We start from the raw sequence: 27,774 nt of genomic DNA, 5'->3' as shown, positions 1-27,774 counted from the left end.
GTAATAGTTAACCACACAAATATCATCCAAAAAGTTATAGTTAACCACACAAATATCATCAAAAAAGTTAGTTAACCACACAAATATCATCCAAAAAGTTATAGTTAACCACACAAATATCATCAAAAAGTTATAGTTAACCACACAAATATCATCAAAAAAGTTATAGGTAACTACACAAATATCATCCAAAAAGTCATAGTTAACCACACAAATATCATCAAAAAAGTTATAGTTAACCACTCAAATATCATTAAAAAAGTTATAGTTAACCACACAAATATCATCAAAAAAGTTATGGTTAACCACACATCATCAACAAGTTATAGTTAACCACACAAATATCATCAAAAAAGTTATAGTTAACCACACAAATATCATCAAAAAAGTTATAGTTAACCACACAAATATCATCAAAAAAGTTATAGTTAACCACACAAATATCATCAAAAAAGTTGTAGTTTAACCACACATCATCAACAAGTTAGAGTTAACCGCACAAATATCATCAAAAAAGTTATAGTTAACCACATAAATATCATCAAAAAAGTTATAGTTAACCACACAAATATCATCTATGTAACGACACTTATGAGACAATATTTTAGCGAGTCCGAATTTTTTCTCCGTCATCAGTTTCTGCATATATGAAAATTCCCAGAAAATACAAAAATGTTTGCTAGTAGGGTGCTGCAATTCCCACCCATGGGAATACCCTTAACCTGTTGAAACATTATCCCCCAAAAGGACACAAAAGTATTAAATAAAATAAAACTAACAGCATCCTTAAACTTCTGCTTAGCAAAACAATGAAAACTTGAGTATGTATTTTTTAGAAAAGAATGCTGTATCAAAACGGACACATAAAAACGTATTAAAAGAGCTAAAAACCTTGTCAATTACTTTGAAGAGTGAATCCCTTAGTACTAAATCCAAATTAGTATGTAAAGTCGAAAAATAAAAAACCTCAACTGACTTCATATAAGAGGCATCTAATCCTATCTAAGAACTCCAAAGTAGAATTAATGCTCCAGAAAGTGTTAATACCAGAATTATTCTCAATTGCCAAACAATATTTCCTAAACTGTCCCCTAACAACTTGTAAGCCTGAGTTAACTACAACCGATAACTGTTTGGTGGTACATTGCTTGGCACCAGCTATAAACCTGTACTTGTATGGGTTCTTATGAAGTTTGGGGATCCAGAAAAGCATGAGGAATACAAAGATTCACTTTACATTTAATACTGAAATTTTTTATTAAAACTTCCTGATGCTCAGAGATAATATCCTGGAGCGACTTATGACAAGGAACATACAGTGTGTGCTATTTCCCATACTCGTGAAAGTAACCGTCTCGATGCCTAACTCTCTAAAACCTCCACATAAAACCTTTTACAAACTACAACAAAATTATTAGCAGCCCTATCTGCTGGAGCTATGACGTACCTATCATGTAGATCCCGAATGCCTTTACGAACACTCGGCTTGTTCAACACTAGTTTAGACCAACCCAGTGAAAGCAAGCCCCGACTACTAAAAAACTTAATGCTATTTTCCAGGGCTTCCACAACTCTGTTAACCCATGCATTGAAACTGTTTACAGATAACTTAAACTTGGTGCACATTCTGTTAACAACATTAGAGACAGAATCTACAATTAAAGACCTAATGCAGCTCCAAGGTTGATTTACTGGTTCCCTATATTTAGCTCCCATTTTCATCAGATCCCTAATTTCATTGTTACTAATAATATTCAAATCCCCAGAGACTACTCGTCCACAAGGACCATGCAAAAAAGGGGAAGACGAACATGCACAGTCAGTCTCCAAAATGTCCTTTACCATATCTATACTAAGAGTTTTAATGAAACAGAAAACCAAATACCACATGGAGTCATCAGAAGGAACCAAAAAAAAAAAGGTAAAGAGCAAAGATGGAGTCATCAGGAGGAACCTGGATAGGATTCGGGTTTCAGCCGCTACTCCTCTACCCTCAAACCCATCCAAGCGCAGCCAAGTGAACCTTCCAGGAAGAAAAAATCTCTGCAAGAATTCACTTCTCCAAAGACAGATAGATAAGGAAAGAGAGAAATAAAGAAGAAGCAAGAATTAGAATAAATAAAGAGAAATATGAAAAAGTAGAAAGAAATGTGAAAGGAACAAAGATCCCTAACTCCTAGCCCTAGCTCCTTCGCTTAACTCCTATCGTTAACTCTCGCGAGATCTCGGAGACGGTGGGAGGGATTTTCGAAGCTCCACACGGTCTCCACGTTTTTCGAAGTTAAGTCTGTTCACAATTGTATTTTGTCGAAACTGTATTTATCTTTCGGTGTGTGAAGTTATTGTGTGCAACTTTGGTTGTTTCTCGGTGTTTATCTTTCATAAATTGATCGTCTGTTTGCCGTGTCGCGAGCAAGGCCTTTGCCGCGTCGCGAACGATTTGAAATCGAAGTTAAGTGATTGTTCCCATTTATATTTTCGTTAAAACTGTACTTATTTATGGTGTTGTACGTATATTGTGTCCCGACGAAGATTTTTCGGTGCAAATCTTTCATACCTGTATTTAAAATCGTGTTAATTCGTGTCGTGTCTTGAGGCCTTGTACAGTGTGCACTGTACAACCTTGAGGCTTTGTTTTTCTCTCAGTGGTCCGTCGTTTGTGATCCAATAACTTTCGTTCTCTGTAATCCCAGTCTTTTCACCCATAGCCTACTTCCTTGGGTAAATCTCAACTCAAAAAAAAAAAAAAAAAAAAAAAAAAACATTTCCTTCTCTGTTCTCATTCGTTTATTCATTCTTATTCGTTCGTTCGTTCTTCGACCACGTGTTTCTCCCCCATTTCCCCAGATAGTTTTCACTCATTAACCTTCAATGTTTACACTTTCCCCTCAAGTTATGTATTCCGTCATATTTTATAACACCTTTTTCTTCTTCTTCTTTAAAAGGCTGCTTTCGACTTGCTCACCAAATCAATTCATCCCCAAAAAAATATCCATCTCCTATAGTGCCTTTTTTCTACATTCCCTAAACTCTCCTGCACTCCATCCTCCATCCAGCGTCCTTAAACGTATTTTTAACTCGAAGGTCACAAGAAACTCATTTTGCAATAAATGTTCGTTTCCCATAAATCGTACACTTTCAAAAATCCAATCTCACCCCTCCCCTCCAAATCTTCCCCATAACCCCTCCCCTCCAAATATTCCCCATCACCCCTCCCCTCCAAATCTTCCCCATCACCCATCCCTTTCAAATCTCCCCCCTTGCCCCCTCCCTCCTAAACTACCCCCTCACCCCTCCCCGCCAAGACGCCCCCTCGCCCTCCCCTCCTAGACTCCTGCCTCACCCCTCCCCTCCAAATCTCCCCCATATCCCATCCCTTTCAAATCCCTCCCCTTGTCCCTTCCCTCCCAAACTCCCCCCTCACCCCTCCCCTTCAAATCTCCCCACCCTCATTGCTTCTCAATTTCCACCCTCTCACTCCCCCTCCTCAAAGCGTCCTCCCCGCTTCTTCCCCCTTCAAACTCTCACCTCCATCTCCCCCAACCTTCTGCCTCGCTCTTCCCCCTCCTCAAATAACACCTCATTGTGGCTCACCCAATCACCATCAAACCTTTTGTCCGCCCCATCCTTCCCTTTCTCCGAGCTATTCTGAAATCTCTGACACACCTTCAACAGCTCTCCCTACCTCTTCCACCTCTTCCACATCTTACCCTACCCCTCCTCCCCCCTGTTCTGTATCTGATGCTCCCCCTTCCTCTTCATTAACGGTATGGACCTCAAACATCCGGGGCCTTCGTTCAAACTTAACTGATCTCTCCATACAGGTTGCTTCTGTCAAACCAGACGTGACCTGCTTAACAGAAACTTTCCTCCTTTATGATGTCTCTGATTCCATAGTATCTCTCCCGGGCTACTCCCTCCTCCGGTATGATAGACCTGAGCCTCGTCCTGGAGGCGGGGTTGCTATCTTTATCAAAAACTCTCTTCCTCACTCGCCCTGCACTGCACTCTCTCCACCTCACCCCCAGGAATACCTCTGGCTACGGCTTCCCCTTCGCTCCCACCTCTTGTTCATATGTGTGTTGTACCGTCCACCAAACAGTGATGACTCCATCTACATCTCGCTGTCTGATGATATGGACCAACTTCTATCTACTCATCCCAACTCTCTCTTCCTCATATGTGGTGATTTCAACTGTCATCATGCCAGTTGGCTGGGTGTGGGTACCTCTCTCACCAGCCATGGCTCCTCAGCAAAGGACTTCGGCGACTCACTGGGACTGACACAATCTGTCAATTTCCCGACCCGGATCTCAGTCAACGGAACATCTTCTCTTCTGGACTTGGTTATGACTAACTTCCCTGAAAATGTCTGCTGCTCTTCTTCTGCTCCGATCGGATCATCTGATCATGTCCTTGTTAAAGTGGACATCTCTCTGACCATCCTCAGGGAGCCTGCTCAGCGTCGACGAGTCTGGCATTTCACTCAGGCCAACTGGCACGGTCTTCAAGCAGCCATCAATCATCTGGACTGGTCTCCCAACTCTACCACCTCTGACATCAACTCATCCTGGGAATTCTTCCAAAGTAAATTGCTCTCTCTCATGCACAAATTTATCCCATCTCGTCTTCAGTTGTCATACCCTTCCTCCCATCCATGGTACACGGAATCTTGTGGTGAGGCTGTTGCCCAGAAACAACTTGCCTTCGTCTCCTGGAAAGCAAATCCAACGGAAGGAAATCTCATTTCCTTTCACAAAGCCCGAAACAAGTGTGTGTCCACCCTCAGGAGAGCCAGGAAACAATATCTCTCCGTTCTCAAGACCGAACTCTCTTATCTGTCTCCCTCTTCCAAATCCTGGTGGCGTCTGGTCAAATCCGTTTCTGGTGTTTGTTCCCCCTCCATCCCCTCCCTTACCTCAAACGGCTACACAGCTGACTCCGCACGTGAAAAAGCTGAATGCCTCAACTCTGTGTTTGCCTCTAAATCTTGTGTCCCAAACCCATCCCTCTCTGTACCCACCATACCCAGTCGTACCTTGCTGCTCCTGGACTCCGTGTCCTTTCCTCCTGAAAAGGTGGAAAAGTTTCTGTCAACCCTCGACTCTGATTCTGCAACTGGACCCGACGGCATCAGCCCACGGGTCCTAAAATCCTGCTCTGCTGCTCTATCTCACCCTCTCTCTGTTCTCTTCACCCTCTCCTTTGCTCAAGGTCAACTGCCATCTGCTTGGAAATCAGCCAACATCACCGCTTTGCACAAAAAAGGTGCAAAAACAGATCCTAGCAACTACAGACCAATCAGCCTTCTCCCAATTATCAGCAAAGTCATGGAATCCATCATTGCTTCGGATATGAAATCTTTCCTCTTCTCCAATGGCTTGATCTCTGATCATCAATTTGGTTTCAGACCTGGTCACTCTACTCTGGACATGCTGCTTCTGCTGTCTCAACAATGGATGGAGGTCCTCAATGCCAAACAGGAAATTAGAGCTGTCTCCCTCGACATATCACGTGCCTTCGACACGGTCTGGCACCCCGCTCTGCTCACCAAACTCTCCTCCTTTGGTATCCATGGAAATCTCCACGCATGGCTGGCGGACTTCCTCTCTAGTCGTCGTCAACGTGTGGCCCTGAATGGGTTTCTCTCATCTCCTCTTCCTGTTCAGGCTGGAGTTCCCCAAGGCAGTGTTCTGGGCCCCGTGCTTTTTCTGGTCTTCATCAATGATCTCTCTGACTCTCTCGAAAATCCTCTCTATCTCTTTGCTGATGACTCCACTCTCTGCCGCTCCATTCCTCTTCCCTCAGATCGGCAGTCTGCTGCCTCCTCACTCTCTGAAGACCTGGACAAAATCACAGACTGGTCAAACAAGTGGAACATGTCTTTCAATCCTGACAAATCTCACACTCTTACTATGTCTCTCCGAAAAGATCGACTGGACAACCCTCCCATCTACTTTCTCAACAATCCTCTCCAAGAAGTTCTGTCGCTCAAGATTTTGGGTCTCACTATCTGCCATGATCTTTCTTGGGAAAACCACATTTCCAAGCTGGCCTCCAAAGCCAGTCGCCGACTGGGCATCCTCCGTCGTGCGAAGTCCTTCCTCGGCACACCTGAGCTCCTCACCACATACAAGGCTTTCATCCGCAGCTCAATGGAATACTGTTCTCCCCTATGGGCCGGTGCTCCTGCCTCACACCTAGCTCGGCTTCACGCTGTTGAAACCAAAGCTTTCAGAATTATTGGAATCTCCCGCGATGAAGCTATCTCTGAGGGCCTTTCACTCACTCACCGCAGGCAGGTAGGTGGTCTTTCTGTCTTCTACCGACTCCTCTCCGGCCTTGCACCCCCAGCTCTCTCTGTGCTCTGTCCCCCAAATATTCCTACAGGTCGCACAAGATCTGCCAGCAACCCTCTGATGGTTAAACTGCCGAAATCTCGGCTCTCTGCTCACCTTCACTCTTTCATTCCTCTTTTCTCCCGCCTCTGGAACAAACTCCCTCACTCCCTTCAATCCCACTCCTCCCTCCAGGTCTTTAAAACAGCTGTTCACCACCATCTCTTATCTTCCCCCATCCAAAACCTTGATCTTTTCTACCTCCGCTAATTCACCCCACATCCACCTTGTTTGAAATTCCAACTTCTTTCCTGGAAGTCCTGGCAGTGTCCATATGTTTTATACCTCTCCCACCGCCCCCTTCCCATGCCTCCCCCCTTCCCATGCCCCCCCCCCCCCAAAGCCCTTGCCCTCTCTCAGATCTCTCGATGTCTCCATGTCTCTCGGTCCCTGCTCTCAAATGTTGTGTTTGTGTCCTTCCCCCTCTCTCCCCATCTTGTCTACCGCTCCTGATGTTATATGTTTTATGTGTCGGTTTGTCTTTCTGTGTGATTAATGTTCGCTCTTTCACGAGCCTCGATCTTGTATACAAAAAAAAAAAAAAAAAAAAAAAAAAACTCCTAGCCCAAACTCCTAGCCCAAACTCCTAGCCCAAACTCCTAGCCCAAACTCCTAGCCCAAACTCCTAGCCCAAACTCCTAGCCCAAACTCCTAGCCCAAACTCCTCGCCCCAACTCTTAGCCCCAACTCCTATCCCTAACTCCTTCCCTTAACTCCTAGCCCGAGCTCCTTCCCTTAACTCCTAGCCCTAACGCCGAGCCCTAACTCCTAGCCCTAGCACCTTCCCTTAACTCCTAGCCCTAACTCCTAGCCCTAGCACCTTCCCTTAACTCCTAGCCCTAACTCCTAGCCCCAACTCCTAGCCCCAACTCCTAGCCCCAACTCCTAGCCCCAACTCCTAGCCCCAACTCCTAGCCCCAACTCCTAGCCCCAACTCCTAGCCCTAACTCCTAGCCCTAGCTCCTCGCGGTGATTGCACTACGGGCATAGAAAATTTACTATAATTGAATAAGGATTGCCCTATGGTCTTGGTGAAGGTGAAATAAACTTTCAATGGGGTTTGCTCCCTAACTTTATCTGGTAATAAACTCTCTATACTAGTGTCCCTAAAAATAGAATGAAGTCGAAGCTTATCTACCTGATTTCTAGAAAAATCACAAATTAAGAACTCGGGGATCCTGCCAACTTTGAGAGGAGACTTCTTTGTAAGAACCCTGCTACAAAAAGCTTCAATCAAATACGAACACGTCATATGAACCTGCTAAACTCTGCTAAATATGAACCTGCTAAACCTGCGGAGAATATTAGCTAAGACTTGTTTGGAACATGACCTCAGAAGAACATAAAAATCATGAAAAACCTTTCTTTCATAAAAAAAACCTTTAAGTCTATCAATTATGTCTGAAATTTCCATTTTTGGAGCTGTACGACTCTGACTGCGACGCCCATGACATCTGGGTCTTTATCTGATTGGATTAGCAAAATACTCATTACTGAATACATTACCTCGAGAAACTGACCCAGTACCTTGTACCCTATCATTGAATGGCAAATCACTCAGCAAAACCTTTGCCAAGGGACTGCTTTGGCAGCACCGAGGCTCTCAATACTATAATATCTACCATATAAAACACAATGTCAGTTTGTGTGTTTATCGAGATGTCTGTCCCCCTTCATAAGTGTAAGTTTTAAAGGCCAATCTTTCAACACGAATGTTTGTTCACTACGGTCTATTTTTGAGGATAAAACAAGCTCGAAATACATTTTCCATAAAAGAGTAATTATGTCTCTTCTATTGGAATTGTAGACAGTGGCTTGCAAACCGAGCCTCAAGGGTGGTGTATAGAAGCGTTTAAAAAAAAACAACAACAATAAATACAAAGCAAAGGGAGCTGAAATTCGCTGTATCTGATGTGCAACGCATGCAGAGTAAAATGAGTGTTCACTGATGTATGTACGATGTCTAATAAATATAGAAGATATAAACACACCTGACACTAGGGTGAGGCAGCAGACTTTGGCAAACTCACGAGGCTGCACCGTCAAATAAACTGTTTGAACCCTTCATTTTTGATGGGCTTTTATACTAGTACAGTGATGTACATTATATACTAGTACAGTAGTACATTTTTATACTAGTACTTTTATACTAATACCCATAACTATGTGTGTTTTGCTTTAATGCATGTGCTGAAAATCAAGGTGTCAGCAATTTAGAACACAAATTTTGCAAAACTTGGATTCATGATTATGAAATTTGTTCTTCTTCATTCATATGCAGCACAAGGCTGCAGGGGTAGTATCTTTGGCTGAGGGAGCAGCCGTACCAGTGATGCAGTGCCCTCTGTCGGTAACGGCAGCAATTTGTAATTTGGTCATGTTGTCGTTGATGGCTCACTCACTCTTCACGAAGGACTCCGTGGGATCTTTAACGTCCAATAACTAACACCGACAGATGGGACAACCAGTTTAATGTCATCTGATGTACACCTTGATGAATCCACGTGCCTGCGAAATGCCAGGCGGAGAGGTTATAGCTGGGTCGGGATTCATACCCAGGCTAGACAACTTAAAGGTGAGTGTGCGTACCTCTCGAACATCCCGCTAGCCCATAGAGCCTGTGATCTACTAAAACATCAAACATACACAATGTAAGCTGCACAATATGGTGATGATGGGTCTGTCAAGCAGGGGTGGACTGAGCAGTCGTGCATGCAAACACTGACCGAGGACCCAGGCCATCAAGGAGCCCAAGCTACCAAAAAAGGTTTTAAGACGTTTTCTGATATAGGAGAGGAAGGCGATTTTAGAACGTATAGTTAAACAAAGTTTGTAATTAACTGTCGACGGTTGAAAGTCGATTTTGATTGATTCCCGAAAAAAATGCAGCAAAATCATTTTTCGCAGTGAAGCATTTTACCTTCTTTTAAACAAACAGCATTTACCACTGTTAAAGCTACAGTTTCAAACTTTACAGAAATTGGTTACTAACCATAACTGCACGTTACAAACTAGAGCGCATCCCTCCGCCAGGCTGAACAGTTTACGTTTAGTATCCCACAGATAAATCACTTTTGGTTCTGACCTGAACCAAAATCGAATTGCTTGTTCTTGTCACCTTCCCAACTCATCCACCAAGTTTTGTTATAAGTCATCCACAACTTTTTGAAATATAATGCGACATATCATTTTTGATCCTATCACTCAATAGTGCATTTTGTCAGTGTTTGTGTTTGTTTTTTATGTTTTTATGTTTTGCTATGCGTTATGTTTTGCACTCTGTCAAAGCGTCTTTGGGCTTCCTGAAAAGCGCTATATAAAATAAATGCATTATTATTATTATTATTAGTGAAGAATCACTTAATAAAAACTTCTGTTTCCAGATCTGGATTCGGATCTTCACCAAAATCGAATTGATTCGTCCTTGTCACACACATAACCTGTCCAACAAGTTTCGTCCGAATCCGTCGACAACTTTTTGAGATATCGTGCTATATATCGGTTTAGCCCCCCTATCTTTCAATGGTGAAGAATCACTTAAAAAATTATCAGATCCAGATCTTCACCAAAATCTAATAATTTCCTCATTTACACATACCCAACCTCTCCACCAAATTTCGGTCGAATCCATCCACAATCTTTTGAGATATTTTGTTCATAAATAAACAATCAGACAGGGATGAAATCAACCTCCGTCCACCTTCGGTGGCGGAGTTAAAAACTGGGTTTGTATACTCTTTGTCCAAAAAAAGTATTAACTATCTTTACACGTATTTGTTGCTTATCTTGTAGAGAAATAGTGTTCAGTAGACGAGGGTGTGAATTGACCTGGTCGGGAGGAACATCCCGCTACCTCCTTTATTTTAGATCATACGGCTAAAGTGACCACTTGTTTTTCTCGGCAAAATCTTCAGGTAAATGACACAGAGAAATCATAATTTTGTCCGTGAGTGCATTTTATTTTATACCGTTTCAGGCCGTTTGCCATGAAATTTGCCATATTATTTACTTAACATACTTAACATTCCATGACCCTTTGGCCTGTAATGTATGTTCTGTACTCTGTAACACGAGGTGCAATAGTTTCTGTTTTGTACGTTAGTGTTTTTAATTCATGGTCTCATTCATATTCTGCATATTTATGTTTTTTTAAATTAAACGTTAATTTTGCACTAAGTGTCATTAAAAATTTTTTTTTATCTCGGGGTCCAAAGACCCCTTTTGCCCGAAAGTCCAGAATACCGTCAGTCCTCCCCAGTGTCGAGGTTACATACACAAACCTGGCTCTAACCAAAAGTCCAGGTGGAATTTGAATCGCCCTCCGACATTCTCCACTTTAGATGTGTGACCGGATTTTAGAGTTGTTCAATAAGTCCTGGCCTATCTTAGAGATAGGAGATGACACATGAACGGTTCCTCAGATTACAGATCATCATTATTATGGAAGCATTATCTATCTATCTATAATTCCAGTAATCTCTGTGTGTGTGTGTGTGTGTGTGTGTGTGTGTGTGTGTGTGTGTGTGTGTGTGTGTGTGTGTGTGTGTGTGTGTGTGTGTGTGTGTGTATGTGTGTATGTCTGTGTGTTTGTTTGTTTGTCTGTGACCGCTGTTTCTCGACAACCACGGGTCCGATATACTTTAAACTTGCCAGGTATATTGCTGGGGACCCGAGGATGTGCCTTTTCAAGGTTTCATATTAATCGGACAAGTAGTTACCGAGCTATGTCCAAAAAACGATTCAACCAATCAGAGAGCAGCGAGCTATCACGTGTGCCGAACGTGCCGAACAGACTCTGCCTCGGACGGCACATTTGAGAGCGTATTCATTTATTTCACGTTGGCAAACTATGTTGGCGTTAAACTATGTTTTAAAACTAATTAAAACTAATTTGCGATTCATCGTAACTGCGATATGCGACCTTCCGGAGCTCCTGTGAGAGCGTGCGCCATTACGGATAGTAATTCAATTAAAAACATAAAAACATTGTCCCAATTCAGTCAGAGCGAAGGGCGTTGTTTTAAGCGAAGAGCGTTTTATTTTTCCCCTAAAATTCAGTCGCCGGACGGTGAAAGTTTTTTTTTGGGGGCAGCTACTGGCAGCCACGTACGGCCAATCACAGGACACGTTGTTGTGTCGACGTGCCGTGTTGTTTTCCCTCGCGGTTTGGAATGTTTTTCCTTTTCATTTTTTTCCCTCTTCTCTTTCTACTTTTCCTTGCGATTAAATTGCAAAAAGCCAAAATGCGTTGGCGCTAATTGAATATCTATCTATAATTCCAGTAATCTCTGTGTGTGTGTGTGTGTGTGTGTGTGTGTGTGTGTGTGTGTGTGTGTGTGTGTGTGTGTGTGTGTGTGTGTGTTTGTTTGTCTGTGACCGCTGTATTACAAATTATTACATTACAAATGCGTACGGATAGCGTTTTTTTTTTTTTTGGCCACGGAACGGGCACGTCCTAGTCTATCTATAATTCCAGTAATCTCTGTGTGTGTGTGTGTCTGTGTGTTTGTTTGTCTGTGACCGCTGTTTCTCGACAACCACGGGTCCGATATACTTGAAACTTGCCAGGTATATTGCTGGGGACCTGAGGATGTGCCTTTTCAAGGTTTCATATTAATCGGAGAAGTAGTTACCGAGCTATGGCGATTTCTTTACCAAACTCCGCAAGCCGTTCGCTTTGGACCAAACCATTTCATGTAAATAGAGGGGGGGGATTATCACCGTACTCGTAAGCCGTTCGCTTTGGACCAAACCATTTCATGTAAATAGAGGGGGGGGGGGATTGTCACCGTACTCGTAAGCCGTTCGCTTTGGACCAAACCATTTCATGTAAATAGAGGGGGGGGATTGTCACCGTACTCGTAAGCCGTTCGCTTTGGCTTTGCGAATGAACCAAACCATTTCATGTAAATAGAGGGGGGGGATTGTCACCGTACTCGCAAGCCGTTCGCTTTGGCTTTGCGAATGGACCAAACCATTTCATGTAAATAGAGGGGGGGGATATAATTTTAGATATATATATAGTACGGGCATGCCCTAGTATCAAAAAATTCCACTAAAATTCTCGTGGGCATTTTCATTGCAGGAAAACAAATTTTGTTGATTGATTAATTGTAAATATCAACGTGGACTCGATACTTGCTCAATTTTCACATGGATGTAACATCTCCTTTGACTTCCAGGTGTGGTTTGTTTTCCCAGGGCATTATAACTACGGTGCAGTTGGGCCTAGTGGTCAAAGCGTCGATTGACCAGGGTTAACCAGACTCGGTGGTGTATAATGGTTTGGAGCGTCCGCTCTGAGTCTGGGAGGTTGGGGGTTCCAACCCTGGACGAGTCATACCAAAGACTTTAAAAAATGGTATGTGTTGCTTTCTTGCTTGACAGTCATCATCGAAAAAGGATTAGGCGTGGACAAACAACCATAGTTTGGCAGCCATGGCACCACGGCGGAGGAGGAAAATCACCTTTAATTGTGCTGCTGGGTGTGGAGAGATAAGCAATTTCATAAAAGATGGCGTCACTGGTACCCAGAGTGCTTTTCAAAGTCACGTGACTTTACCCAAGCTCAGTGGCCGTGTTTGTCTGATAAAGTCAGCAGTTGGTGCGTATGTGTATGCGTTTTGTGTATTACAGCTTCCCCATGAGCCTTCGACCCTGCAAAATATAAAAATAAGAGTCCGCATGACCAGTTCCCATTGCAACCCTTGGTTAGGGTTAGGGTTAGGGTTAGGGTTAGGGTTAGGGTTAGGGTTAGGGTTAGGGTTAGGGTTAAACACATTTAAACAAATCCGTGACGTGTGTTTTTCCTTATTATCAGCTCTGCTGGAAGATGTTGAAGGCAAGCTGTTACTCTCAGTGGAATGTTCTCTTTGATTTTTCAAGAAGATCTACTTCAATGGGATTAGCTTTGAGAAACTTTTCCTTCTGCCAGATTGACTTGAGTGCGCCGTCTGTGTCACGTAATGGAATTACTTTTTGTGTGGAACTCAGACGGCAACTATAAACTTGGAAGTTTTTCTTTTTTCCTCGCTGAAACACTCCGCAGATGTTTATGCTCTGGAGATCCCAATGATATGGAGCAGAGAGGGGGATTGCAGAAAACTCAGCGTGAATTCATGACCAGAGAAAAAGGAATACCGACACTGAAAGATGCAGTCGGGAGGAATTTTGAAGCAGATGTTTATTATTTTTTTGGAATTGTCCATGATGGTCGACTAACCAACCTCTGTCATTTCACTTTGTTGATCATCAACGGTTTTTGTTTTTTGTATACAAGATCGAGGCTCGTGAAAGAGCTAAAGGACAGTTTTCCCCTAAATATGATCTCGGCACTTGCTCGCCGATTCCTTGAAACCGGGTTTACGTCCTGTGTGCCGATATACAGCTTTGTATTGATTGATGTTTTTTTGTCATTGTCTTTCATATCCTTGACTTTGTCTCTCATAAGACTGTTGGCTGTGAAAGCTTTCCTGTGGCAGTCCCTTCGAGTTGGGTGTGTGCGTTGTTGTTGGTTGTTTTCTCCATATGCGGGTTTAGAAGGTGGAATGGAGCCCTCCCATGCCCCAAAGACAGCCCTGTCTGTGCTCTGCCCCCCAACTATTCCGACAGGTCGCACAAGATCTGCCTGCAACCCTCTTCTGGTGAAACTGCCAAAATCAAGACTCTCTGTTCACCTTCACTCTCTTTCATTCCTCTTTTCTCCCACCTCTGGAAAAAAACTCCCTCACTCTCTTCAATCCCACTCCTCCCTCCAGGTCTTTAAAACAGCTGTTCACCACCATCTCTTATCTTCCCCCATCCAAAACCTGAATCTTTTCTACCCCCGTTAATTCACCCCAGATCCACTTTTCTGAAATAGCGACTTCTTTTCTGGAAGTCCTAGCTGTGTCCATGTGTTTTACACCTCTCCCACCCACCCACCACCCCCCTTCCCATGCCTTCTCCCCCCAAGCCCCTTCCCTCCCACAGATCTCCCGATGTCCCTGCTCTCAAATGTTGTACTTGTGTGCTTCCACCTCTCTCCCCATCTTGTCTCCCACTCCCTTTACTTTGTCTTATGTGTCCGTTTGTTTTTTTTGGCATTAATGTTAGCTCTTACACGAGCCTTGATCTTGTATACAAAGAAAAAAAAGTATCCGCATGTCTGTCTGTGTGTGTGTGTGTGTATGTGTGTGTGTGTTTTAGTAAATTATGTTTCTCTTCACGAGGAATTATTTATCGATCTTGTAATGAATAGTATCAGCACTTCTGTTGTGGTATTCATAGTCTGGATGTTGGTGCAGTCTGTATATAGGCCTCTATACCTCCGCCACCTAAGGTGGACAGAGATTATGTTTTTACCCCTGTTTGTCTGTCTGTGAGCACCATATCTCAAAAAATTACAGACAGATTCGGGCGAATCTTGGTGGACAGTTTGGGTGTGTGACGAGGATGAATGTATTACATTTTGGTGAAGATCTGGATCCGGATATAAGAATTTTTATCAGTGATTCTTCACCATTGAGTGATATATAGGACCAAAAATGTAAATAACATGATATTTCAAAAAGTTGTGGACGAGTAAAGACAAAACTAGGTGAATGAGTTGGTTAGGTGACAATAACAAGCTCATTAGATTTCGGTTCAGGTCCGAATCCAGATCCGGCCTATCAGTGGGATACAAAACTTAAGCTGTTCAGCCTGGCGGAGGTATGCTCTCTACCGAGTACCGTTCTAGTTATACTTCTGACATCATTAAGATACTTTACAAGATAATCCGGGAGTAGGAATTTCCGACTCGTTTAGGGTAACAACACACAAAAGTCTACTTTTTTGAAAGTTACCATGGGATCATTACATCCGCAAACATGTATTACCATGCCAACAGAATTGGTACATCTATACTGTTTAATGTTTTTCATTAATTCCTGCAATTATTTTGTCTTCACTTCACTTGTTTGTCTTTATTATTACATTTTTAATATCTTTGATTTAAATAATGAACCTTGTTAACCTCTATCAGTCCTGAACCGCCAGTGTTATAAAAAATTTTAGTTTTAAAAATGACGGCACATGAAAAAGTAATGCTGGTATCATTGGCAATTCCCTTCTCTTCTTCATCTTCATTATCAATTATTATCATTTATCATCTTCTTCATCTTCCTCTTTCACCGGCCCAATTATTTCCACCTTGTGGTGTCGACTGAATGGACCAATTTTGTCACAGGTCTTTCTGGAATCCGATGGCCAGGCCTGAAGACTGTGGCAGACATTTGTAATTTGTTTGGGGTGCTGGCGATAACTCGCCTACACTTGGTGAAAGACACCGTGGTGGCTTTAACATCCACCGATACCCCAGTGCTGGCAGACCGGTCCACTGGCTTAACGTCCCGAGCGTGTTTCTATCTGATTGATTGATGGAAACACCTGCCCTGGATGAGAAACACCTGAAGGGCAGTTTATAACTGGGCCAAGATTCGAGCCCAGGTGCTAGACGACACCAAGGTGAATGCATGCATACCTCTAAGCTCTCCTGCCAGGATAACAGAAATTACTTTCTGATTAATTATTTTTTAAGTCTGCCTTCAGACATCTCATCTAATGCCTCTTGCAAACTTTCAACTTACAAAATGTCATTTGTGATCTTATGCCTCTTACTTTAGACCCTTCAAATGATTCAAACTTCCTCCCTGAGCCCTAGCCATTGTACAGAAGACCTATAAAATGAGAGATAATAAACATGACCTGTTAGTTTGGCTGCTAATCTCGATCAGACAATCTGACATGCCAAACTAGTTCTAACTTTTGCCATTTTACAGCCATGGCCAACACCTTGTACTGCTGCTGGAGGGATGTCGGAATACCAAGCAGGTATGTCCTTTTTATCTCATTGGGACAGTGATTTGATATTGTATGACTGTTATTGAAGAGACACCTGCTCCATTGAACCAGATGTTTTGTGCTTGTTTATCTCTGGTGGTTTTGCAATTCTGTTAACCACAATCGGTGGTGTGATGGTTCGAGCGTCGGCTCTGAATCTGTGAGATTGGTGGTTCGAACCCTGGCCGAGCCACAGCATGGACTTAAAATTGGACGTGCTGCTTCCTTTCTCGATGCTCAGCATATAGAAATGATAGAGCACAGACAAACGACCATAGGTTGGCAACCAGAATGCAGGTCTTTGTGGTGGCCTCCTGCGTTGAGGGTCCTTGTAAGGGAAATCGTATTACATATTGTTAACTCAGCACCAGGAAGCAGCAAATGTGCAGAACATCTTTGCAAAAGTCATGCAAAATTGATGGCATGGCAAATCGAATGTATTATAATCCCAGATGTTTTAAAAAAAAATTAGGGCTGACAGGACTGGCTGGGGGTACGCACACTCACCTCTAAGCTGTCTAAAACATTGCTTCAAAAAGGGGACCAACGTGCCCAAAATTGATAACAAATTTAAATTGATTGATATTAAATTGATTGATATTGAATTGATAAATTGATAACAAAATTTATCACAAACAAAATTGATAAGGTGCCCAAAAAAGGCCAACCCCTGCTCTGCGGGGGGAAATGGCCTCTAAAGGTGGTCCGGTACTTCACATGCAGGGTGATTCATGAATGGACGGATGTTAAACATGCGTTCCATCTGCCGGCATTACTTGTTGGACGTTAAATATCCCAGAGTGGCCTTCGCGAAGAGTCGGCAAGTTATCGCCGGCACCATGAACAAATTTCTGCTCTTACTTTAGTTGAACGTCAGGCCTGGCCAGCCGGTTCGTGAAAGACTGTTGGGCCAAAACTTCCCCTGACCAACCCCACAAGAACGTGGGAATTTTGTGGCCAAGAAAGAAGTAGAAGATATAGTCATAGTTCTTATTATAATGCTATTTCCTGTATTTCTAAAAATGTGTTATTTTCTCATTTGTGTTCCAAAACATTAATTATATTAGGTTAGATTTACTAGTACTACCATTAAAGTTTAAACAGATCAACAAAAAAGTAAACTTTGATTTCCTGTTTGTAGGAGATGAGTATAATATTGACCCTTAATTAATATTTGCCATAATTAATTTGTAGACTGGGAAATAAATACTTTTGAGTATATCTTCAGGTGCCCGGGATGAGGCCACTTCTGTCTTTTTCCTGCCGTGGGTCCTGGAGCTGGGTATGTGAGCTGCAGTAAAGTCGGTAGTTGGTACAAACTACAGCGATGAATTTTCAGCGAGAAGGGTGTGCGATTGTATGAGTAGGGGTAATGGGTAGGCTTGGAGGAGGGAGGGTTGATATCCAATTCGGTTTCTGGCAAGCCGATCAAGCAGGCGGCTCGGTCCTGGATAGGGTCCAGCATCTTGAGTGTTGTTTCAGCTGTTCCCATCCAGGCGAGTGGTGCATATTCCATCACACTCCTGACTTGAGCTTTGTAGATGGCGGAGACTTCTCGGGAGGTCAAAGGTCGAGCCATATATCTCAAAGTGCCCATCGTTTGTCCTGCCCTTCTTGCCACGGTCTCAATGTGGCGAGCCCATTTTAACTTCTCGTCACAGGTATCCCCCAAATTGTTGACACGAGAGGACCCAGGGATCGTATCATTGAAGGTCATGGCATCTGTCTCGGATATATCTTAAATTTACCCTTATAGTAAGCTTGCTGTTCTTTTTCTATTTCTGTGTGTTTTTCTTTCGAGATAAATAAGTGTAAGCTTGCATTAACAATAAGTGAGGCAGTAGTTGAAAAGGGAGCTGTTCTGTAGTGTGTTTGGAACTCACTACGCACTATGTACACAAAAAGCCATCATCCGTAACTGGTGTGTGTATAATCTTGTGAAAATGCCCATGATGATTGCACAATAGGTACCCTGGTCATATATATATACCGTCACGTGAAAAAGTAAGTACACCCCATGTGAAGTTTTGACTTTTCCAACATATTTCAACATACAGCTATTTGATCTTCATTTCAACAATATTGACAGATAAAGGTGATATAATATAACAAATATCATGAAACATTTACATTTTGTAGTCCATTGTATAATTTAAATAAACATAAATGCAAATTTTGCATGTGGAAAAAGTAAGTACACCCTTGGCTCTAATAGGTGGTGTTGCCCCCTTTGGCAGAAACAACCTCAAGTAGGCATTTCTTATAACTGTCTACCAGTCTCTGACATCGACTGGGAGAAATTTTTGCCCACTCCTCCATGCAGAATTCTTTCAGCTGTGTGATGTTTGAGGGGTTTCTTGCATGCACAGCTCGTTTCAAATCCCCCCACAACATCTCGATGGGATTTAGATCCGGCTTTGACTTGGCCATTCCAGAACCCTCCATTTCTTTCTTTTCAGCCATTCCTTGGTGGATTTACTGGTATGCTTAGGGTCATTGTCATGTTGCAAGGTCCACCTTCGGTTGAGCTTCAACTCTCCGACATATGGCCTCACATTATCCTCAAGCACCCTCTGGTACAATGAAGAATTCATAGTGGATTCTATGATGGTGAGCTGCACAGGCCCTGATGCAGCAAAGCTGCCCCAAATCATAATATTTCCACCACCATGCTTTACAGTTGGTATCAGGTTCTTGTGGTCAAATGCTGTCTTTGGTTTTCGCCAAACATGTCTTCTGGTACTGTGGCCAAATATCTCTACCTTTAACTCATCTGTCCAGAGCACATTGTTCCAGAAGTGCTGGTCTTTGCCAAGGTGTTCAGTGGCAAGCTTTAGTCTTGCCCTGATGTTCTTTCTGGACAGCAAACGTTTCCTCCTGGCACACCTCCCATCTAGATCAATTTTGTGCAGCCTCTTTCTAATGGTAGACTCGTGCACTTTGACATCAACAGTGGCAAGAGCTACCTGTAGGTACCGTGATGACATTCTGGGGTCTTAGAGACTTCTTTGAGCATCTTGCGGTCTGCTCTTGGGCTGAACTTGCTGAGGCGGCCTGGCCTGAACAAGTTGGCAGTTGTGTGGAATCTTCTCCACTTGTAGATGATGATCTTCCGGACAGTCGAATGAATGATTTCAAAATTTTTGGAGATCTTTTTAAATCCCTTCCCAGACTCGTAGGCATCTATAACCTTCTTTCTGAAGGCCTCAGAGAGCTCTTTTGATCTAGGCATTGTGACGCCGCACACTTCAACAACAAAGAGCAAACCAAACTAAATGTCTGAGGTTTAAATAAGACAGGTTCCTCCAAGTTCCTCTCTAACGATGTTCTAATCATTTGCACCTGAGCTGGTGCACCTGATTCCAATTTTCGGTGTTTGAAGTAGTGATAAATGTAGGGGTGTACTTACTTTTTCCACATGCGAAATTTGCATTTATGTTTATTTAAATTATACAATAGACTACAAAATGTAAATGTTTCATGATATTTGTTATATTATATCATCTTTAAATATCAATATTGTTGAAATGAAGATCAAATAGCTGTATGTTGAAATATGTTGAAAAAGTCAAAACTTTACATGGGGTGTACTTACTTTTTCATGTGACTGTATATAATACATATATACATACCTCTTCCTGCTTCTATATCTCTTCCTTCCCTCACATTATGGACATTCAACATCTGAAGTCTGTGTTCTAACATGTTTAACAGTAACGTTCCTCTCACATGATATATTACTGATTCCTTTCTTACCCTCTAACTCTCTGACTATGCTCTCCTTTCATCCTGTGGTCTTGCAATGCAGGATGTTCTGAAAAAACATCAATATCATGACAGTTATACTAAACACTGTCCATGTGGTTACTAAGCTCATTAAACAATCCCCAAAGTATGAGAACATATTCACGAAGGTTAAGAATGGCATCACATCATATTCACTTGGCTATTCGTATTCTACATTCACAACATGCTGAGACCACTAAAAGCTGTATCCCAAAATTATGAGCCATTGCAGTTGACTCGGGATGTTGTGAAATATGATCCCAGAGAGACAGAGTACATTGCGCATATTCGAGGCATTTTTGCTGAAATTGGGAATTTTTACTTCCAACTTGGAGATTAATTCAGATACAGGATTTTCAACATGTTTGATAATCTGTATCATATTCTATAACATAAAAAACAATTATATACCAAAGCAAATGAACCAAAGGTGGATGGAGGTTATGTTTTTACCCCTGTCTGTTTGGCCGTTTGGTACTTGCCGGAATAGATTCCGGCAAGTAACAAACAAACGGACTCAAATGCAATACCCTCTCCTCAGGCGAGGGTAAAAATTGTGGTTTGTTGTTTAACTTGCATTTGTTTTTAACATTTATTAAGTAATGATCCAATTTTTAAAATCTCCTCTTTTTCGGTACCCTTTTATCCTTTATATCCTGTTTGATGTATAATTTCACAATCTTCATTGTTTGTATGCAGCACACTCTGTGAGTTTGCATCAACGGCCGAAGGCACAGATGTGCTGCTGACATTTCACAATTTTTTGTTCATTCAAATTCAACCCTAACTCTTTTCTCTATGTAACATCATCCAGACATCCACAGATTATGTTTAACAGAATCCTTCCTCCGTCAGGACGTCCCTCACTCCATAGTGTTTCTCCCTGGCTATTTGAGCGACACGAACCCTGTTCTGGCAGCGGAGTCGGACTGTACATGTCAAGAACTCCATTTCACACCCTCTCTGTACTGCTCTTACAACTCCCAAACCCAAGGCAGTACCTCCTGCTGCGACTTCCCCTCCACTCCCACATCTTATTTGTCTGTGCGTTGTAACGTCCTCCAAAGCGTGACGACTTCTTCTGCATCTCTCTCTCAGCTACCATGGACAAACATTTAACCACTCATCCAAACTCCCTCTTCCTCATTTGTGGCGATTTCAATTGTCACCATGTAACTTTGCTGTGTGTTGGTACTTTTCTCACCAGCCATGGCACTTTAGCAAAGGTCATCTGTGACTCCATGGGACTGACTCAATGGGGCTGACTCAATCTGTAAACTTTCCAACCCGGATGTCAACGGCAAATCCTTCCTTGTGCGTTTATTCCTGACCAACCTCACACTGTCACTGTCTCTCCGAAAGGACCGTCTGGCTAACCCTCCCATATACTTTATAAACAATCCTCTTGAAGAAATTCAGTCATACAAACTCCTGGGTCTCACTCTCAGCCATGATCTTTCTTGGGCAAACCACATTTCAAAGTTGGCCTCAAAAGCCAGCTGCCAACTGGGCATCCTCCATCATACAGTCCCTCATTGGTAGACATGAACTCTTATCCATATACAAGGCCTTCATCCGCAGGTTGATGGAATACTCCTCTCCCCTCTGGGCTGACACCCATGCCTCAGTCCTTGCTCAACTTGATGCCATGGAAACTAAGGCCTTCAAGGTCATTAAAACCTCCCATGATGAAGCTGTCTATGAGTGTATCACTTTGCCATTGCAGACAGGTTGGTGGTCTCTCTGTCTTCTATCTCCTGTTTTTTGTTATTGTGCAGACAGGTCGGTGGTCTTTCTGTCTTCTATCTCCTCTTTTTTGGTATTGTGCAGACAGGTTGGTGGTCTCTCTGTCTTCTACCTCCTCTTTTTTGGTGTTGCACCCTCTGCTCTTTCTGTGGTTTGTCCCCCCAGGTTTCTGCATGGACACACGGTCCACCATCAATCTCCTTCTGGTGAAACTACCTAAAAGCAGGATCACTGCTCAACTCCACTCATTTGTTCCTCTTTTTCCCTGCTTGGGGAACCAACTTCCCTATTCTTTTCAAACTCATCCTTCCATCCGGGTTTTCAAGAAAGCTGTTCATCACCATCTCAGATCATCCCCCATCCAAAACCATGATCCTTCTACCCCAGTTCACTTCCTCCCCCCACCCCATAATTCCAGTCTTTCTTTCCTAAGAATTTGCTTCCGCATCCATCTTGTCCACCTCCTACATCTTTCCCAATCCATAATTATTTGGGAAAGTCCATAATTTGTCCGTCTCTGTCTATTTTGTCCCGAGACCCTGCTGTTGGTATTTGCCACTTTCTCCATCTGCTGTTCTCTCTTTCTGCTGGGCCTTTTGTGCTGTTCCATCCTGATCCATTGTGTATTCTAGCTCTTCCACGAGCCTTGACTTTACATCCAAAAACAAAAGTTTGTGGATGAATATGGTAATAATGACATTTTTGACATTGTTGACATTCATAGACAATTGGTGATAGCACTGAAAACCAATGGGAATCATGATGATGACATAATAAATCATAATGAGCAACGTCAGTCTTTCTTTCATTTCCTCCTTGCAGTCAGGCCTGCCTTTGGAGTTCCGGGCAACAATCGACGGAAGCAGGTGGAATGGTGAAGCCCTCATTCCATGGTGCTATCTTCCACCGAGTCCCACTCGTTTCAACGCTTACTCGATCCACGGAGAGTGCCAAGCACGCATCTACCGTGCACTACATCCAGTGCCAGGATGCGAGCCCGACTTGTAAGGCCTTCACTTAAAATGGCACGCAAGCCAAATTTTAAAAACTGAGAATTATTTCAAACTAGGGCATGCCCGTACTATATATATATCTAAAATTATATCCCCCCCCTATTTACATGAAATGGTTTGGTCCAAAGCGAACGGCTTGCGAGTGGTGACAATCCCCCCCCTCTATTTACATGCAATGGTTCGGTCCAAAGCGAACGGCTTCCGGAGTTTGGTAAAGAAATCGCCATCGCGTACACAAACGCGCAGGAAAGCGAATGAATCGCAAATTCGTTTTTATTAGTTGTAAAACATAATGCCCAATTATTCAATTAGCGCCAACGTATTTTGGCTGTTTGCAATTTAATCGCAAGGCAAAGTAGAAAGAGAAGAGGGAAAAAAAGAAAAGCCTTGCCTTGCTGCAAACAGCTGCTGCAAACAACAACAACAGGGAAGGCTGCACTGTCCGGAAGTTGGCATATCGCAGTTACGATTATTTTAGTGTTAATGGCCAATTATTCAATTAGCGCCAACGTATTTTGGCTGTTTGCAATTTAATCGCAAGGAAAAGTAGAAAGAGAAGAGGGAAAAAAAGAAAAGCCTTGCATTAACGCATTAACGCTTGCATTGCATTAACGGTTCGGCACACGTGATAGCTCGCTGCTCTCTGATTGGTTGAAGCGTTTTTTGGACATAGCTCGGTAGGTACTTGTCCGATTAATTTCAAACCTTGAAAAGGCACATCCTCGGGTCCCCAGCAATATACCTGGCAAGTTTCAAGTATATCGGACCCGTGGTTGTCGAGAAACAGCGGTCACAGACAAACACACAGACACACAGACACACAGACACACAGACACACAGACACACAGACACACAGACACACAGAGATTACTGGAATTATAGATAGATGACTATTATTTAATTTTTCACTTCAGTCTTGCATCACCAAAGATGCGCCATTTTGGAGCAAATGCAATTGAAGTGAATTTTACAATAACTTCCCAAGTCTTACCCACGATTGGCTGTGAAACGTAGTGACATCATGTGTTTCTCAGCCAATCGTAGACGTGGCCTCGACAGGCATTTATAGGATATTCAATGAGGTTGCATTTATTATTTAATGATGCATTTTTTTCATATAATGATGGAAAGTGAAATACTTGAAAAAATGGTGTATGGGTATAATTATTATTCTCACTTATTCCACGTAAATATGACTTTTGTTTCAAATACATTAAGAACATAGCAGAATAGTTGCATTGGGAGAGTTCATACTGAAGGTCAAAATATGACATGATAACCTATATCAAGTGCCTAAGGGAAATATGTATGTGGGCAACATTCACCAGGTGATACATGCCCTCCAGTGAGGATGGTGGAAGGTAAGAGAGGAAGGGGGAGAGGAGGGGCATGTCATGACTTGTCACCTGTCCATGAGTGGTGTTATAGGAGTGTGTGGTTGGTCGTGCAAATGAGTGGGCTTTATGAGTAGAATGTGGTTGGTGTTGGATGATAAACGTCAGTCTTTCTTTCTATTTTTGTGTTGGGGGACCCTCTTTTAGCTATGTTTACGCACCGCCCACACCAATAGGATTTGTACACACACACACACACACACACACACACACACACACACACACACACACACACACACACACCATGCTAAACCCCACCCACATGCAAAACAACCACACTGACTACAAGAATGATAAGTCCCACCATCTTCATTAGCACATGATGGCCCCAATGTCTCCACACACTTCCCCTCACACTCTTCCTCTCTGGAGGGTATTTAACACATGGAGCACGTTACCTGCAAAATCCCAGATGAAGATCACTCATTGGTCAAAAGGTAAAATATAAGAGCCATAACGTTGGAGAGCCATACTGAGGTGGAGCAGAAAGTCAAAGGACAAAAGTTGTAAAGAACATTGAGAATGGGAGATAAATAGGGAAGAGAATGTGTTTCATTCCCCCCAAGAATCCTTCTTCGTTTGACTTTGAGTCTACATTCACCAATGTGTGATTGTAATTTCAGGATCATTCACTTTATCATCTTCAAAAGGTGTGGGCGCAGCAGTTTAACTTCATTGTATGGCTTTTAAAAGGTGAAACGTTATTGATGGTGCTTATGTCAGCACTAATGAAAACAAATCCAACTCACCAATTTTTACAAATGCTGCGCAGATTTCTGTCAACTGATAATGCAAACTCACCAATTACAAAGTTCATGGGGCAGTCAGAAAAACATCGTTTTACATTGCTGCTGCGCTCTAATGACGTTTGCTTTCCACACATCTTAATCGCAATCAAAAGACAATTTGGACGTCGGTCCATGATTTATCTTGTTAGGTCAAGCAATGAAGGGATTGTGAGTTAAACTTGCTCTTCCATGAGCCTCGCTCTTGTCGAGGAAATAAAAGAAATAAACATGCGGAAGGTGACTAACAGGGCAATTTCAACTTGAAATAAACTATAGCACAGGACCCTCGTATTACTATGCAATCACTATATTATTTAACTATATTTAAAATTGCATTTTATTTGCTTCATTTTTTACAAGTTATTTTTAACTAGGATAATATCATATAGAAAGGGAGTACAAGATATAAGTATAACGACACTCAGTGGAGCGCCAGGTTGAACAGTTTACGTTTTGTATCCCACTGATAGGTACGATCTGGATTCGGACCTGAACCAAAATCAAATGAATTCTGTGACACACACCCAACCTGTCCACCAGGTTTCGTCCGAATCAGTTGATAACCTTTTGAGATATCGTGATATACAGTATGTAGTTTTTGGTCCTATCTCTCAATGTTGAGGAATCACTTTAAAATTCTCATATCTGGATCCCGATTCAGATCTTCACCAAAATCTACTCAATTCGTCCTTGTCATATGTCCAACCTGTCCACCAAGTTTTGACTGACTCCGTTGATAACCTTTTGAGACACCATGATATACAGTATGTAGTTTTTGGTCCTATCTCTCAATGTTGAGGAATCACTTAAAAATTATCATATCTGGATCCCGATTCGGATCTTCACCAAAATCTACTCAATTCGTCCTTGTCATACGTCCAACCTGTCCACCAAGTTTTGACTGACTCCGTTGATAACCTTTTGAGACACCATGATATACAGTATGTAGTTTTTGGTCCTATCTCTCAATGTTGAGGAATCACTTTAAAATTCTCATATCTGGATCCCGATTCAGATCTTCACCAAAATCTAATCAATTCGTCCTTGTCATACGTCCAACATGTCCACGAAGTTTTGACTGACTCCGTTGATAACCTTTTGAGACACCGTGATATACAGTATGTAGTTTTTGGTCCTATCTCTCAATGTTGAGGAATCACTTAAAAATTCTCATATCTGGATCCAGATTCAGATCTTCACCAAAACCTAATCAATTCGTCCTTCTCATACGTCCAACCTGTCCACCAAGTTTTGACTGACTCCGTTGATAACCTTTTGAGATATCGTGATATACAGTTTGTAGTTTTTGGTCCTATCTCTCAATGTTGAGGAATCACTTAAAAATTCTCATATCTGGATCCCGATTCAGATCTTCACCAAAATCTAATCAATTCGTCCTTCTCATACGTCCAACATGTCCACGAAGTTTTGACTGACTCCGTTGATAACCTTTTTAGACACCATGATATACGGTATGTAGTTTTTGGTCCTATCTCTCAATGTTGAGGAATCACTTAAAAATTCTCATATCTGGATCCAGATGCAGATCTTCACCAAAACCTAATCAATTCGTCCTTCTCATACGTCCAACCTGTCCACCAAGTTTTGACTGACTCCGTTGATAACCTTTTGAGACACCATGATATACAGTATGTAGTTTTTGGTCCTATCTCTCAATGTTGAAGAATCACTTTAAAATTCTCATATCTGGATCCCGCTTCAGATCTTCACCAAAATCTAATCAATTCGTCCTTGTCATACGTCCAACCTGTCCACCAAGTTTTGACTGACTCCGTTGATAACCTTTTGAGATATAATGCTCACAAACAGACAGGCAAACAGGGGTGAAAACATAACCTTCGTCCACCTTCAGTGGTAACTAACTAAGCATGATAATGCTTTCAGAGATCAGTCAACGAAAGGTGAGAATTATATATCATATTTTAAGGGTGACAGAAAACAATGATTATTTAGATACCTGGTCCACAAAAGGTCCAGGCACATGTTAGGAAATGAAGCTTCAGCACCTGGTTATATCTAACTCCTCTCTCCTCAGTCACCGGTTGCACTTCTTTGGGAACCTGGATCTTCGTGATATGATGCATGAAGAGTGGATCCAGCCCATTTCTCCACTCTGGTCTACTCCTCCTGAACACACTCCCGAGAGCTGCTGAGTTATGTTGCAGGGGAGAGAATATCCTTTGGTGGGGTCAGGAGTTGAATGGGGAGATACCTTATGGAGCAAGGTGATCTTATCTTGAAAAGCAAACTCCAAAAAATAGTTTTCCATTTATTAATACAGGATGCAGTGCTACTGTTTATGCCATGAGATGATGAGACACAGATCATGAGCAAAATACTGTGATGACATTGTGATTGTGTCATTAATATTAATAAAAATGATTCGGTTTTCCTTCACAATACACCTGAGTAATGATGTGTGGTATGTGGTTTTAAAAGCTGAAACAAGATTGTTAATAAGTGTTTTTGTTATCGAACAAAACAAATGAATGTCAAGTCATATGATATGATTTCTTTCTTGGGAAAACCACATTTCCAAGCTGGCCTCCAAAGCCAGTCGCCGACTGGGCATCCTCCGCCGTGCGAAGTCCTTCCTTGGCACACCTGAGCTCCTCACCACATACAAGGCTTTCATCCGCAGCTCAATGGAATACTGTTCCCCCCACTGGGCCGGTGCTCCTGCCTCACACCTAGATCGGCTTAACGCTGTTGAAACCAAAGCTTTCAGAATCATTGGAATCTGCCGCGATGAAGCTAACTCTGAGGG

At 42.4% G+C, this 27,774-nt stretch overlaps 1 protein-coding gene across 1 annotated transcript in view; it reads left to right on the top strand.

The window, feature by feature from the left end:
- Positions 1–27,409, top strand: part of C4H4orf33 (chromosome 4 C4orf33 homolog) — an 82,926-nt gene extending 55,517 nt beyond the window's left edge. The window contains exons 4-6 of the mRNA XM_068101623.2: positions 16,199–16,250; positions 22,614–22,795; positions 27,043–27,409. Of these exons, the coding sequence (XP_067957724.2) occupies positions 16,199–16,250; positions 22,614–22,795; positions 27,043–27,160 (352 nt within the window). The 3' untranslated portion in view covers positions 27,161–27,409. The remainder of the gene's footprint in view (positions 1–16,198; positions 16,251–22,613; positions 22,796–27,042) is intronic.
- Positions 27,410–27,774: the final 365 nt, after the last annotated feature.

Source organism: Myxine glutinosa, chromosome 4 (genome assembly GCF_964187855.1).
Source record: "Myxine glutinosa chromosome 4, kmMyxGlut1.1, whole genome shotgun sequence".
Classification (NCBI taxonomy): Eukaryota; Metazoa; Chordata; class Myxini; order Myxiniformes; family Myxinidae; genus Myxine; species Myxine glutinosa.
Note: the sequence above shows the minus strand (reverse complement) of the source record. Positions and strands in the feature narration are given on the sequence as shown.